The sequence below is a fragment of the Jaculus jaculus genome, chromosome 1, assembly GCF_020740685.1.
Source record: "Jaculus jaculus isolate mJacJac1 chromosome 1, mJacJac1.mat.Y.cur, whole genome shotgun sequence".
Taxonomy (NCBI): domain Eukaryota; kingdom Metazoa; phylum Chordata; class Mammalia; order Rodentia; family Dipodidae; genus Jaculus; species Jaculus jaculus.
In genome coordinates this window covers 48,307,880-48,323,943 of record NC_059102.1, presented here as the reverse complement: position 1 = coordinate 48,323,943, position 16,064 = coordinate 48,307,880, and the positions used below count along the sequence as shown (strand labels likewise).

At 44.8% G+C, this 16,064-nt stretch overlaps 1 protein-coding gene across 1 annotated transcript in view; it reads left to right on the top strand.

The window, feature by feature from the left end:
* The first annotated feature begins 1,226 nt into the window (after nucleotides 1–1,226).
* Papss2 (3'-phosphoadenosine 5'-phosphosulfate synthase 2) overlaps nucleotides 1,227–16,064 on the top strand; it is a 92,056-nt gene continuing 77,218 nt past the window's right edge. The window contains exon 1 of the mRNA XM_004653196.3: nucleotides 1,227–1,387. Within this exon, the coding sequence (XP_004653253.1) occupies nucleotides 1,361–1,387 (27 nt within the window). The 5' untranslated portion in view covers nucleotides 1,227–1,360. The remainder of the gene's footprint in view (nucleotides 1,388–16,064) is intronic.

Below are 16,064 nucleotides of genomic sequence, written 5' to 3'. Positions count from 1 at the left end.
GCTGTCTAAACTTCACATAAATGAACAAATGTGCTAGTGTGTAGGGAACTCAGATTCGCTATTTGTCCCCAAGCTGTGACATGCGAAGGCGCCTGCTGCCCATTACTCAAAGTGAGTAAGGAAGTAGGCCGGCCTCTGCAGACTTTCATGGTTTTGACTCCAGATTTATTTCTCTTTCTCACCTTCCCACGGAAAAGGGATGTGAGTGAATATTAAGATCTACAGATGTCTGTCAGGAAAACTGGCAGTCTTCTAGAAATAAATTCTATAGGAAAGAAAAGTTCCATCCCTTACTTCCTGAGGACTTAACTTCTGCAGCCTTCTAGGAAAGAAGAGGAGTAAATGTGATCTTGGTTCTGAGATTACTGTCCTATTGATCTGTTTGTGGCATCATGCAGGGAGTTATGGAGCAAAGGGCATGGAACCCAGTGCCCGCCCCAAGGTGCTTGTCTTTCTAACCTTTGCTTGCCCTTGACCTTGACTTCTTCCAAAGTGGCATCCCAACAAAACATTAGGGCCACAAGCCTCCTGGACGTGTGTCTCCTTGTTCTCCAGCCCAGGGCTCTGCTCCCGTGGAGAGAAGCAAGAGCTACCATAGGATTGTGTGGACATCAGCTCTGACCCTGCTGGCACGACTTGTGTGTAACCGGGTGGAGGGGCAGGGTCTTCGATGGCCAGTCTGTGCCATGAAGATGCTGTGAGCTGGAAAGGAGCGGGTGCGCGCCAACCCCAATCCCTGGGCCATATAATGAGCAGTGACTTCACGAGCCTCTGTCATCTGCACTGCGGAGGCGGGACACCCGCGCTCGAGGCCCCAGAGGGGGTGGGATTGAGGCAAAGCTGGGGTCCCTGAGTGTTTAAGGACTGCACAGCCTCGCGGGGTACCCTCAGAGGGCCTTGCCAGCGGGCCTGGAGACTTCCAGCATCCTTGCTCTTCACTGCCCTGGAGAGGTGCGGGAGGGGGGTGGGAGATGCAGGATGCACCGCGCCCCTCTAGGATGGGATGCGGGCGGGGTGGGGGGTGGGCAAGCTCTGCCTGTCTGCGGGCATAGCAAGGTTTTGCCCTGGACTTGGTCTGGCGGGAGGCGGGACGGGGAACCCCGCCCAGGCGGCTGCCGGGTCCCCGGGGCTGGGCGCTGCTGGCGGGGCCGACGGGGCGGAGAGGAGCGCGGCGGGCGGGCGGGAGGAGGAGGAGGAGGAGGAGAAGGGGGCCGGTCAAGGGAAGTGCGACGTGTCTGCGGAGCCTTTTTATACCTCCTTCCCGGGAGTCCGGCAGCCTGCCGCCGCCGCCGCCAGCCGTGCGACCTTCGCTTTCTGCTCCCGGGACCCGGGCTCCGCCACCGCCAGCCAGCCAGCCAGCATGTCGGGGGTCAAGAAGCAGAAGACGGTAGGCTTCGCGTGGCCAGTCGACCCCCACCCCCATCCCCGAGCAGAGGGTCCCACCCTCCCGGGGGCGGGCGGGCGCGCGGAGGCTGGGGCGCGGGGCTGGGTGCGGGGACTCGCGGAGACCCGCGTCCCCCACCCCCGCTACCCCGAGTCCTCCGATCAGGAGCCAGGACCAGGCACAGAGAAGTCCCTTCTTCCTGTCCAGACCCGCCTTGTCTTCCGCGGGACCTCGACTCCACGAGCCGAGTGGGCGGTGGGCTGAGCCCACGGGCTCCGCCAGGTCCCTGCGCTGGGCACGCGTCAGCGACAGCCACCGGGGTTTTAACCATGGGACCCTTCTTGGAGCGAACTTTAATCACAGACTTACGTAGAAGAAACTGCAATTACCCACGCTAAGTGGGGGAAATGGCATTTTTTTTTTTTTTACACGGCAGGGTTGAGCTGTGTGGCAGGACTGAGCTCCCGGTGGGCACGCACGGGGGTGGGCACAGGAGGGCGCGCGGGTGCCGTAGCCACCACGGGAGGGGGGGTCCTTCTATCTGCGGATAAGGACACCGGTGCCAGCGGCTGCAGTTTCTCTCCAGCTTTAGTCCGGGCTGTCCCTTTTTACTGGAAAAGATGAGGGCATGTTGAGAACTTCCTTTCCCGCTGACCGCACTGGCTCTTAGTAACTTTGCATCCTTGGAAAATGGCAGCAAGTCTGTTTGTACTCCAATAAAGGTGGGGAGTAATAGCAGCGGTAATCACAGGCTCAGGAGTTAGAAGGAGCCTTCCAGACAGCATTTGGGTCGCCTCAGATGTGGTCTACCTGCCTCGATTAAAATCCTACCATCATGCCTGCTGAACTTTCAAGTTCAACCGCCAACTGCAAGCCTCACATGACCGTAGTGGCTGCGAAGTGGGTAGTCCATTCAGATTGACAGACATGTGCCTGGCACCTAGTAGGCGCTCAATAAGTGATTGTTGCCCCTCTTACAATCCTCACTAGTACACTCGACTTTGCGGTACGCAATATTAGTGGGGGCTGGGGAAGAGGTGACCAAAACAAGAGAGGAAGGAGTTGGGGGGAAGACGACGTTCAAGGAACTGGGAGTGGGGCAAAGAGAAAGGCCAGGGATGCTGTGACCTCAGAGAACAGGAGGGTCCTGGAGGAGGTGGCGTCAGTTTGGGAGGGGTCAGCGGGTGGGAGTTGGGTCCAGCTGCTTCCCACAGAGGTTGGGCTATAGCTCAGGCACAGCACGTTTGACTGTAGAGGCAGTTTCAAAGGAGAGGGACTCTCGGCACGGGACATGTTTAAAAATGTTAAGGGACAACCCCGCGAGTCCCTATTTCACTGGGTCACTTTCGGTGTCTTGTAGATGACAAGCTGCCAGAGCAGTCGTTCTCCATGTCAGTGGGGACTTACTCTTGTGACTCGTCTCAGTTTTCATAAGGCTCCTGCTCAGTCAGAAGGTGGTCTCTCCTCTTCATGCCCCGGGTGAGCAGGAGTCTGTGAGGTGCAGGGTTGAGCGCCCCGCCTTGTAGGTGCAACTGCACAGTCATGGGGAAGGATTGGAGGACTCGAGTTTGGTTTTTGTATTTACACAGTTTGAATCTTCTGGGTTTTGCTGTGCTATGTGTGATCAACGTAGGATTAAATAAATAACCCCAAATGACGAAATTGGAAATAGAACCAGTGAGCTCTTCCTTAGCCTAACACAGTTATCACCCAGTTACCAACCCAAGTTCCCAGAAGGCCAGAGAGGCTCTGTTGGCCCTGTGAATGAACCTCCCAAGCTTTCACTGTGAACTCAAAATGTGTTTTCTGAAACCTTGCAGATCAAAACAAAACCTACCGCGGGTGTGACGCTAGCCCATGGTTTGAGAAGCACGTCTTGCTCATCTCAGAAGGCTCCTCAATGAGGCTAGTCTGGCCTTTTCGGGGCTTGCAGCAACTGTTCCCTCATTTTCCTCCGGGTACACCTAGGATAGTCAAGGCACAGAGCAGTGACGATGGTGGCTGCAAACGTCTGTGGAGACCCCTGTGCGGGCCAGGCACTGACAGCCTGTGCGTGTGGGTAGAAGACACAGGTTGTGTGTGGTCAGCACAGACTCACCCAGGTGACCCAAATGCTGTATTCAAAAATTTCTTCAACAACAGAAAATCTTTTCCAGGATTTTTTATTTTTTTCTGAGCCTTCCAAGGCTGGCCTTGAACTCACAGAGATCTTCCTACCTCTGCCTTCCAAGTGCTGGGATTAAAGGTGTGAACCACCACACCTGACCTCTTTTTCCAGGATTTTGCTGGATGAATATATAACTTTCCACTTTACACCATTCTAGGATGAGTACATGGCTCATGAGTATGTGGTTCAGGGCTAAATGAAAGAGTTTGATAATGTATGACAATTTTCTCATAGGTGCCAGAAAAAAACCTGAATGTTCTTTTTAAAAACTGTAGACATTCCTTCTGTGTTTGCCATTTTTTACCACAGAAACCAAAGAAACAGCTCCCAGTCACACCCCTCCCTTTCACCCTGGACTTACCTCCTGCCCTGGCCAGCCTTCAGCCCCGACTCCGACATATAGACCGATTCCTGGGCAGGGAAAGAGGCAGACTGTCTCCAGAGGCTGGCCACCAAGTGAAGGTGGGATCAGGGCCTTCTGGCATCCTTTTCTGCATTAGCATTTCTCAAGGTCCATAGGTAATGATAATGATGTTCTAGAAACAACCAAGCAAAAAAAAAAAAAAAAAAAGTGGACTGAAATATTACAGTCTTTTCTAAAAGGTGAAACAAGTTGGTGTTGGGAAGGAATAAAGCGGCCCTCTGTAGCTAGAAGGGACTATCTACATTTTCATGATTTAAAAAATTCTGTCCCATGCTGCATCATTTTCTAGGAAGTTGTTTTCAAGTCATAAATTTCAAGATGAGGCATCTCTGGATGGAGGGAGAAACGCACACATGCTAGAGCCACGCACTCAGACACCGGGTCTCCGCTCATCCCCACAGCAGCCCTAATCCGGGAGAATTGCTGCGCCCCGCCTCTAGGGAAAGAGAAGGGCTGGGACGGGGTTTCATTTAGCTGCAGGTCTGTCCAGCCACAGAATCCGGCTCCTGCTCCTGCTCCTCTGGGCCTGCTTCAGGATGTAACCTCTCTAGCCTATGATCTCCTCAAATGTCAAATGGCTAGCAGTGACTTCTATTACCACTGAATTTGAGACTCTGTCCTACTGTGTAGCCCAGGCTGGCCTCCAGCTCATGATCCTCTTGCCTCAGCCTCCCAAATGCAGGGATAACAGACATGTGGCTCCAGGCCTGACTGACTTCTGTTATTCTACATTGTACACTTGTAGTTTGGCCTACCTAAGAAGAAAGCATGGATTGTACTATTCAGAAGACTCGGTAAATGACAACTGCCAGAATATTTAGTAAGAGAAAACAAATGTAGAAATAAAGAGGTGACAGTTTGAATACTTATTGTGAAAGCCTGGGCAGAAGGCACATCTTAATAATCAGAATAAACGTACCTCAGTAAGCCAAATATTATATTAGCAATATTTTTGCCAGCAACTTTAGTGAGAAAAGGCAGTCTATGTATAAGTAAATATTGTTCTAACTTGTCTCCACCCTTCCTGTGCCTTTGCCTATTGCCAGATGTACCTTAAAATCAATATTTTCCAATTCATGTTATTATGCCCAGAATAGATCATCTGTTTCGACTTTAGCATAGCTAAGGATTAGTATAGCAAACTTTGAGTTTTATGTCTCTGAGCCACCATGCCCGGCTCTGGAGCACCAATTCTTTTTGTCTCTCTCTTGCATAGAAAGGCTAGTCTGGCCAGGCATGATGGCACACGCCTTTAATCCCAGCACTCAGGAGGCAGAGGTAGAAGGATTGCTGTGAGTTCAAGGCCACCCTGAGACTACATAGTTAATTCCAGGTCAGCCTGAGCCAGAGTGAGACCCTACCTTGAAAAGAAACCAAAAAATAAATAAATAAATAAATAAATAAAAGTAATTAGTTGCTGGGCATGGTGGCACACACCTTTAATCCCAGCACTGGGGAGGCAGAGGTAGGAAAATCTTCTTGAATTCAAGACCAGCCTGAGGCTACAGAGGGAGTTCTAGGTTGGCCTGGGCTACAGTGTGAGCCTACCTTGATAAAAAAGGAAAGAAAGAGGAAGGAAGGAAGAAAGGAAGGAAGGAAGGAAAGAAGGGAGGGAGGGAGGAAGGAAGGAAGGAAGGAAGGAAGGAAGGAAGGAAGGAAGGAAGGAAGGAAGGAAGGAAGGAAGGAAAGCTGAATGTGGTGGTGCACACCTTTAATCCCAGCACTCAGGAGGCAGAGGTAGGAGGATTGCTGTGAGTTTGAGGCCATCTTGAGGTGACTACATAGTGAATTCCAGGTCAGCCTGGGCTACAGCAAAACCCTACCTGGAAAAAAATTTTTTTAATTCAAAAAGGATCGGTGTGATGGAGCATGCCTTTAATCTCAGCACTTGGTAGATCCAGGTTGGCCTGGACTAGAGTGAAACCCTACCTCAAAAAAAAAAAAAAAAAAAAAAGAAAGAAAGAAAGAAAGAAATTACAGTGCTTCTAGATTGGATATGGATGCTTGGAGAAAGTTCATTACTTTACAAGCAAGAGTCTTTAACCAGTCAGCCATCTCTCCAGCCCCTCATGATTTTAATAACAGAACATGTGAATAGATAGTGATTCTAGACTAAGAGAGCACAGCCTGGCTTCTGGCATGGACACAAGCACGTCCTCGCTGAAAACAACAACAACAAAAAACCATTTATCTTAAGCTCAAGAATCGCTGCAAGTAAAATTTCTTCAGCAGTAACAAAAATCCTTAGTCAAAAATAACCAAACTTGGGCTAGAGAGATGGCTTAGTGGTTAAGGTGCTTACCTGCAAAGCCAAAGGACCCAAGTTTGACTCCCCAGGACCCACATAAGCCAGGTACACAAGGTGGAGCTTGTGTCTGGAGTTCATTTGCAGTGGCTGCGTGTCTGGAACTACAAAGTGAGTTACAGGTCAGCCTGGGTAAGATTGAGACCCTCCCTGGGGAAAAAAATAATTTTTATTTAGTTATTTGAGAGGGGGTGGAGGGAGAGAATGAGAACATCAGTGCCTCTGGCCACTGCAAGTGAACTCCAAACACATGTGCTACCCCGTATGTCTGGCTTTACATGGAAACTGGGGGATTGAACTTGGGCTGACATTCTTGGCAAGTAAGTGCTTTTAACTGCTGAGCTATATCCCATGCCTTTAAAAAAGTAATTTTAAAATATTTACTTATTGGAGAAAGAGAGAGAGTGACAAAGAGAAGGCAGACAGAGAGAGTGAGTATGGGCACGCCTGGCCCTCCTGCCACTGCAGATGAACTCCAGACAAATGTGCCACTTTGTGCATCTGGCTTTTATGTGGGTATTGGGGAATTAAGCTGGGGTCATCAGGCTTTGTAAGCAATTGCATTTAACATCTGAGGCATCTCTGTAGCCTGAACTTTTCTTTTACATTTATTTGTCATGTTTTTTAATTTTTTAAAGCACCTTTTTTTTTCTTAAAAAAATTTGTTTTACTATAAAGTATAGCAGAGCAATTTACTTCTGGAAGGAAAGTTAAGAGCCTGCCTCTTTAAGGCCTTGCATCACAGCTGACACACAGCACTTGAAAGTTCTGTTGGACTCCATGGCCATGTTCCCAGCTGACCATTTGGTGGCAGTACCACTAAACTAGAACCCCGACTCCCCAGCCGTAGACCCTGCCCTGCCCCTGTATCATGCATGGGCCCTTCAAGACTGGCTCTGCCCATTTCCTACCATTTCTCTCTTCTACTCACTAGGAAATATTTTCTCTAAATAAGGTAAATATTCCCTCCTGGTAGGTTTATCAATGAGTGAGTCACACCGTATCTAACTGAAGTTCAATGTTTTCTTCTGGTAGTGTAGAAATAGAAATAGAAGCCAGACGTGGTGGCACACACCCTTAACCCCAGCACAGACCAAAGAGCAGGATTTGCAAGTGTATCTTGGCACTTTCAAAATCAGCTTGTTTCTCTTTAGAAATTTAACTCCCTCCCTCCTCCCTCATTCTTCTTAAACTTTCCAAATGATTTAGTCGCTTTTTATAAAAAATTAGGTATCAGGGCTGGGAATTAGCCCAGTTGATAGAGCGCTTGACTGGCACATGCGGACTCCTGGGTTAGGTCCCTAGCACTGCATAACCAGGGTGCGGTGGCATGAACCCCAGCACGCCCGGCTTAAGCCCAGCGTCCTAGCGCTTAAGGAGGTGAAGGCAGGAGGGTCAGAAGTTCAAGGTCACCTTCAGCCACATAGTGAGTTTGAAGACAACCTGGGATACATGAGATCTTATCTTAGAGAGAGAGAATCATTGATTATATCATGTGCAATGCAGATAAAGCCATATCAGGCAAAAGCTGGACCAAAATCAGTTACACTCTAAAGCTTCCTTTCAGTTTCATCTCTAAATCCGTCCACTGTCAGTGTTTCTTAAGTTCGCAGTAAGCACACAGTACCGCCAGGTAAGTCTGCCTAACTCGCTGATTCACGATGAGGACCTTGTCCTCGTTTAAATGTGTAATGACAGTTCTTGAGCTATTGGGTCACTGTTACTATAATGTTATGAGTAGCTACTAAAATTTTTTTTAAAAAATCATATTATCCTTGGCTTTAAATTTAGCCATACAAATAAAAAAAATCAAACAAAACCTAGATATTAAAATCTCTGTTGTAGACTTGGCATGTTTATCTTGAATGTCATCTTTTAGAGTGTGTTTTGTTACCAGATCTTCCTCTTGCATAATGTGTTTATCACCAATATTTGCAGAGCGCTTGTGCAGCAGACGCCAGGCTTGGGGCATCGTGTGCGCCAGCTCACTCGGTGCTTACCATCTCACAAGGCAAATGTGTGAACTCGTAGTCAGAAGGGAACTCATTCACCTGAAGTGAGTCTTTAGAGAATTACCCAGAGAAGAAGCTAAATCTTATGAGCTTCTTTGTGCTTAAGCAGTTGTTTATTTCAGAGGGAATGAGCCTGAATCCAGCTGGTTTAGGTAACTCCTAATGTATTGCTGCCTCATTTGTATAATATTTTTGGCAGCGATCTACCATTAATATCTCAAGATAATAATGATGAATTCAATTTAGAGACACTCCTCACCACTTTGTTTTAAAAGAGTAAATGGTGTGAGTAAGTGAATGCATATTATTCCTGCTACCACATACATTTCTTTTCTTTGGGTGACAGAAAGCAAATAAATTGGAACATAAATTTTCTTTGTACGGGGAGTCATTTTTATTGCCTTACTGCTCCACTGGTATTTGGTGTTGTGGCCAGAATGATGTGTTTCCATTAAGGCTGGTAATACTCCAGCCAGTTTGTGACCAGGATTTGTAGACGAGAAAAGGAAACTAGGCCACCAGTGAATTCTTTACACAATAAAAAATTGACTTAACTGGAATACAAGGCTTAAGGATCTTGGCATCCATATCCTCAGATCCTACTCCCGTCAGTAAAATACCTAGAAATCATAAGATTGTAAAAAAAGGCATCTTGCATAAGGCTTGGGAAAAAAGTTAGGAAATTATTTTCTTATAGCATAGGGCAGGGAAGTCCTAGTTTTGTTTTGCTGTATGTTTGTTTGTTCGTTTGTTTTTAAGCACTGGTGGTAAGTACTAAGAAGGTTTAGTTCCCGTTTCTGGGAAGCTGTTGTGGAAAAGAGTGAGCCAATGTTCTTATTGTAGAGGAGGACAGTGGCTAGGGACATGCAGGGCTAACATTGAGTATTTTACTGGAGAGGAGTTATGCTGTTTATTAATTTTAAATATTATTTATTTTTATGAGAAAGACAGAATTATACTATTTAAACAAAAAGGACAGTGGTCAGTGCATACACATTAACTCTTACCATCCATGTCTTCACAATGGTTTGTCAAAAGGGTATGTTGTCTCAGAAATACACATTTAGTGACTAGAACATATGGGTCATTGTAAATGCCCTGTGTCTTCCATATTCAGTGTAGAGGCTGTGTTCGTAAAAGCTGTGTGAACAACCCTTCATGCTGTTGATTTCTATCCACAGAGTAAACTCTCTTAGGATTCAAAAGGGCACCTTGGGTATCTGACTTGGTTTTCCAAATGGGAAAAAGAAACAAACTTTTACCTGGAAACTTCCCATCTCATCCTCACTGCAATCTGAAGAGTAATTGGCTACTTGTCCTTATGTGTGATAAGAATGATGAAATAAAGAATTATGTATGCCCAGAGGAACCCGCTGAAACACGAGGTGGCAATTAGCCTGATGGCAATGCAACATACATCAATTCGAAATGTGTAACTACGTCAGATATGTTCACACAGGTAGTGCTGAGCACAGATCATTGTGCCCCCCCACCCACAGCCTTGCTGGTTATGTCTACTTATTTTCTTAATGTTCTTTGGTACTTGGTTCTGATAATGAGGCTATGTATATGACACAGCACTCCTTGAACCATGGAAGATTAAAATTCTTTGCTGAGCTGTGGAAATGCCAGTGAAACTTCTAGCCCATCCAAGAACAGGCTGGTAGCTTGTTGGCCTTTGGGAGCTTGTAACTCATGAATGCTCAACTGTGAAGCCCCCACATAATGAACAAGGCATGGTCTAGAGTTACATGTAAGTCGCGGCAGTTATTTCTAAGGACACTTATTCTTGAGTACATGCATTCACTCACTGGAACACTAACGCCTTTTATTAAGGTGAAATGTTGGGTTTGATTCCAAAGACTACTGTTCCTAAAACTAGCCACAGGGCCTCATCCAGACTAACATTTATTGCCTTTTAACAGCATTTGCTAAAATCCACATCTCCTAACGTTTATACAATGTCCCAAAAAGTCCCTGACAAAAGTCATTTTCAATGCAATTGTTTGAGTTTCCCCACTGTATGAATCTGTTTCCACAAAGACAAAATTAAAATGAATGTTTAAATAAAATATTCTTCATTCATCATGCATGTTTAAGGAACTATGTGGAACATTAAAAGTGCAAAATTAATAATAAATGCATTTGAATTTTAGTTCCAGAGCTACACAGGGCTCTGCTTTGCTGTCTTACATCAGAGAGTCCTTTGCCTTCTGCCTTTTCATGGGACTGCCCAGGGTTCTATATCTGCACAAGGCCAGTCTAAGGCCAGTACATGAATGAGGAGCTCACTGAGGGCTTCCTGGTAATGTCTTCTACCTTTCCTAGAGGCTTTTAAACCCCATCCAAGAGGCTCATGATGTAGATCACAATGGGTGTTGCCAACCTGGATGAGTGTGGCTGTTTGTATGTAAGATGTCCCCCATTCTCTCATGTGTTGGAAACCTTAAGCCTCAGTTGGTAATGCTACTTGGGAAGTTATGGAACCTTTAGGAGGCAGAGACTTTCTGGAGGAAGTGTGTCAATGGAGGTGGGTCTTAAAAGTATGATATCCCAGCTCTGATTGCTGCTCTCTCTCACTGCTTCCTCTCTGCTGATGTGAAAATGTGACACTAGGCTTCCTGCTCCTGTCTCCTGCCATGCTCTTCCCACCATGATGAAACTCTGCTTTGAAACTATAGGTTCAAGTAAAAGTCCCCCTTTCCCCCCTAAGCTGCTTCTGGTCAACTATTTTGTCCCAGCAGTGAGAAGGTAACTGATACAATGGAGAAAATATTTTTTAGCTCTAGAAGAAAGTCAACACTGAATTATGAGCAGAGGCAACACACTTTGGTAACAGGAGTAGTACTTTTAACTGTCACTGATAGACATCACTGAATGTTCTTACAGATACTACATGATATCTGAGCATTTTATTTCTAGACAGTTAAGATTTTTGCTATAACTATGGAGACAACTAGACCTTGTTACTCATGTTGATAAAGGAACATATTTATTGTGATGCTATAAAAAGGCTTAAAAAGGCTTTTGCAATTATATTCTTCTCTTGCTCTATGCAATATTTGTGTTTAATGAATTTTTATTCTGTTTTGTTTGTTTGTTTGCTTATTTTGAGGTATGGTTTAGTGCATGCTAAACTGGAACTCACTTGATAGCCCAGGTTAGCCTTGAATTTACAGCAATAGTCCTACCTCAGCCACTCAAGTGCTGGGATCAAAAGCATGTGCCACCTCACTCAGCTAAAAAACACCCTTTATTTTTATTTTTTAAAAAGGCTTCATAATCTACCATAAAATTGTTTTCTTGAGACAAAGTCTTGCTTTGTGTCCTAGGCTGGCCTCAAAATCATGATCTTCTTGCCTCAGCTTCCCAATGTGCCACCATGCTCATCTCCTGAAAGAGGTTTCATGCCTGCTTTTTTTCTTTATTCATTTAGCCTGTACTATGGTATGTATATGTGAATATTGGTGTGTATGTTTATATGTGTGTGGGTGCCTGTGTGTGTGGATATAAATGCATGTGCATGTGTGTGGAGGACTGCAGTCAATCACATTAGTGAGTTTCTCAGACCCTCTTCACTTTAGTCTTTAAGAGAGGGCCTCTTGCTTAATCTAGACTAGATGGCCAATGAGCCCCCAAGAATTCCCCAAAGGGATTCCTTTTTTATTTTTCAAAGTAGAGTCTCAACTGTAGCCCAGGCCAACCTGGAATTCCCTCTGTAGTCTCAGGCTGGCCTTAAACTCATAGTGATCCTCCTACCTCTGCTTCCTGAGTGCTGGGATCAAAAGCATGCACCACCACACCTGGCTTCCAAAGGTATTCTTGACTCAAAGAAAAGATAAGGATTCTTTGTACAAAAGTACACCCCCACATACACTTTGTACATCCAGTTTCAGGGGTTCATAGAATCCTCTTACTAGGCCAGAAGCTAGGATTGCATAGTATTGCTGTTGTTGACTATAATCTGTTATATTACTACTCATCATAAAACAGTGGATATTTCCCTATAAAATAATTCTTTTATATGCTGGGGAGATGGCTTAGCAGATAAGGTGTTTGCCTGCAAAGCCAAAGGACCCAGGTTCAATTACTCAGGACCAATGTAAGCCAGATGCAAAAGGTGGCACATGCATCTGGAGTTTGTCTGCAGCAGCTGGAGGCCCTGGTGCACTCATTCTCTCCCTCCCCCACCTCAAATAAATATAAACAAATTAAAAAAGATTCTGTTAGCTTGTATCATGTTATACTCTGTATATTTCCCAATGAGAAATCAAAAACTTACTACTTCCCACTGAATTAAAATTTATAAAAAATACTTCAGGGTTAGGGCTGTGGCTCAGTGTGGTTAAAAGTGCTTGCTTGCAAAGCCTGATGGCCTAGGTTCAATTCCCCAATACCCACGTAGAGCCAGATGCACAAAGTGGCCTGCAGCACATACATCTGGAGTTCGTTTGCTGTGGCAAGAAGTCCTGGCGCATCCACACACACTTACTTCCTTTCTCTCTTAGTCTCTCTCTCACCCCCCCCCTCTCCCTCCCTCCCTTATAAATAAATTTCAAAAATATAAATATTTCAGTGTTTGGATTTTCAAAGCATAATGTGCATATATTTCTTAAGTTTGGAATTGGATGAATAATATTAAATGCTACCACAGGCCAGTGACATACTATTCATAGTGCTCTCTGCCTCAGATGGTTTCGTTGTAAGTCAAGCAGATTAGTAAATACTTCATGTGTGAAGAAGCAAAGGTTCATTTGAGAATATAGGATTAGAGAAAGCAGCATCTTTCTCTCAGTTTCTTTTCCTGCTTATATTATTTTGAAGTGATTTTGGTACAATCATTTGAAAAACTGTGTATAAAATTAATATTTTCTCTTTTTTTTAACTTTCTTATGTAATTATTGGAATGGAAAATCGATTCCAGAATATATTAGGACAAGAAATGAGAGACCAAATGACTTGGTGCATGATAACTGGGGTCCATATGAAGGAAAAGGAAATTTCACACCAAGCCCTCTTCAAAGGCCTGTGCACTAGGGAAGCCCCAAGTGTCTCTTCTGGATCCCCTTCCTTTCCACAAGCAATATTATTTCAAAATTTTGTAACATAAAATTTCCTTGGGCTGGAGAGATTGCTCAGTGGTTAATGCAATTCCCCAGGACCCTCATAAAGCCAGATATGCACACAGAAACGCATGTACCTGGCATTTGTTTGCAGTGGCTGGAGGCCCTGGTGTGCCTATTCTCTCTGTGTGTCTTTCTTCTCTCTGCTTGCAAATAAATAAAATGAAATTTTTTTAAAAATCCCTTACCAAGTTACTCCTTGGAAGGTTGAGGATGTAACTCACTGGTATGGTAGACTGCTTGCCTAGCATTTACTCTAGGTTCAATCCTCATTACTGGAGAAAAAAAAAAAAAGTTACTCCTGGAGAATTATCCATTGTTATAGAAGGTAATGATATTCACTATATAAGGTTAATATTGTATGTGTGGATTGTACTTTGAACCATGATATATCTAAGAGCATAGGTCAGTACTGCCAAAATGAAAGTTAAAAAAACTGATTAGTCATGTGTGGTGGTACACACCTTTAATCCCATTACTTGGGAGACAGTGGTACAGAGGTGGGAGGATCACGTGAGTTCGAGACCACCCTGAGACTACATAGTGAACTCCAGGTCAGCCTGAGCCAGAGTGAGACCCTACCTCAAAAAAACCAAAACCAAAAAAAACTAAACAAACAAACAAACAAACAAAAAATTTCTGATTATAGAGTTGAGAAAATAATATTGTTTTGAAGATATGTTTAGTCTTGTTAATAAAAACAAGCATTTTAATGTACAGTTTACAATTTTTAAAATATTTATTTAAGAGAGAGGAAGAGGCAGATATATAGAGAGAATGGGTGTGCCAGTGCCTCCAGCCACTGCAAATGAACTCCAAGCGCCACTTTGTACATCTGTTTTACGTGGGTATTGGGAAATCAAACCTGGGTCCTTAAGTTTTGCAGGCAAGTGCCTTAACCGCTAAGCCATCTCTCCAGCTGAGAATTTTGTGTTTTAAGTAAATTTATTTTTATTTATTTGTTTGAGAGAATGAGACAAAGAGAGAATGGACATACCAGGGCCTCTAGCCACTGCAAATGAACTCCAGACACATGCACCACCTTCTGCATCTGGCTTATGTGGGTCCTGCAGAATTGAACTGGAGTCCTTTGGCTTTGCAGGCAAACACCTTAACCACTAAGCCATGTCTCCAGCCCAGAATTATCTTTTAAATGGCATTTTCTAGAGCAAAAATTTAAACATTGAAAAAAAAGAAAACAGGGTTGGAGAGATGGCTTAGAGGTTAAGGCATTTGCCTGCAAAGCCAAAGGACCCAGGTTGGATTCCCCAGGACCCACGTCAGCCAGATGCACAAGGGGCACATGCATCTGGCGTTTGTTTGCAGTGGCTACAGGCCTTGGTGTGCCTATTCTCTCTCTGTCTGTTTCTCTTCTCTCTCTCTCTCTCTCTCTCTCTCTCTCTCTCTCTCTCTGCCTGCGAATAAGTAAATAAAATTTAAAAAAAAGAAGGAATAGAGTTTTTATATCTCAGAATGATAAAACCTGTTTGCTAACAGGAAACATGAGACATCCTGGTCAGAGACAAAGAACTTTATGATATAGTAGTGCATCACATGCCTGCATAAACTGTGCTTTACGTTTCAGAGAAAGGCCCTAAATTCAGGGAACCTGAACCTGAGCCTGAAAGGGCAGTAGGTAGGCTGCCCTTGGCTCTGGAGGAAGACAGTGTCTGCTTCAACACTTTTCTACACAAAACATTCTTGTGAAGATAGCTGGGATAAGTGATAGTTAGCCCATTCACAAGCTGTTGAGAGACAAGATGCGTGTGGATAACTGTCATCTTTCTCTTATCAATTTGTTAATACGTGCATTCATACAGGCATATATAAGTCAAAATTAAAGGCTAAAAGTCACCCCGGGTGCGTAGAGGCTTTTATCTAAGTTGTATGCAGTGTGCGTGCATTGGTTACTGGTTAGGCTCTTTAGGTTAGACTCGGCATCACTTAACCCAGCCTAGACCAAAGGACACTGTGATCACCACCTCCATTCTCTTTGGCCCACTATTGGCAAAGGCAAGTTATTGGTCAACTGTGTGACCCCGAATGAATCAGTACATTACTGTGATAATCAACTGCAGTTGCCTGGGGTGCTCCCTACCATGTACTTACGGTTCTCAGATTTGGGGTATCTTCCCTTGCCCGGCCTCACTCTCGCTCAGAGTCACGCTGACATCAATTGGAAGCGTGTGCTTTGCAAGGATGAACTGAAAGTTGGGATGGGAGGTTCAGTCTCAGCTTTGGCACCTGGGTAACATAGTCCTGCAGAAACAAGCTTTCATTCATCAAGGAACATAGTGATTTCTGTTTCAAAGTTCAGGGTGGGCCGCATGGTGGTTCTACCAAGGGATGAATTAGCATCTTGTTAGAAAGGTGTGAGGCCCCTCCTGAGTCACCTTGAATGCTCTTTCTTCACAGCACCAGTGACCCATATTTTAAAATACGCTATACATATAAAAATACGTGGACCTTAAATGTCCTGCTCAATAAATTTTCATGAAGCAGGCATAACTGTGTAGCCAGCACAGCTCACAGGTTAAAGTGACTCCCGAACACCCCTGTAATCTCAGTGCTTGGAAGGTAGAGGAAGGAGGATTGCCAGTTCAAGGCCAGGTTAAGTTATATAGGAAGATTTTATCCCTGTGGTTTGAA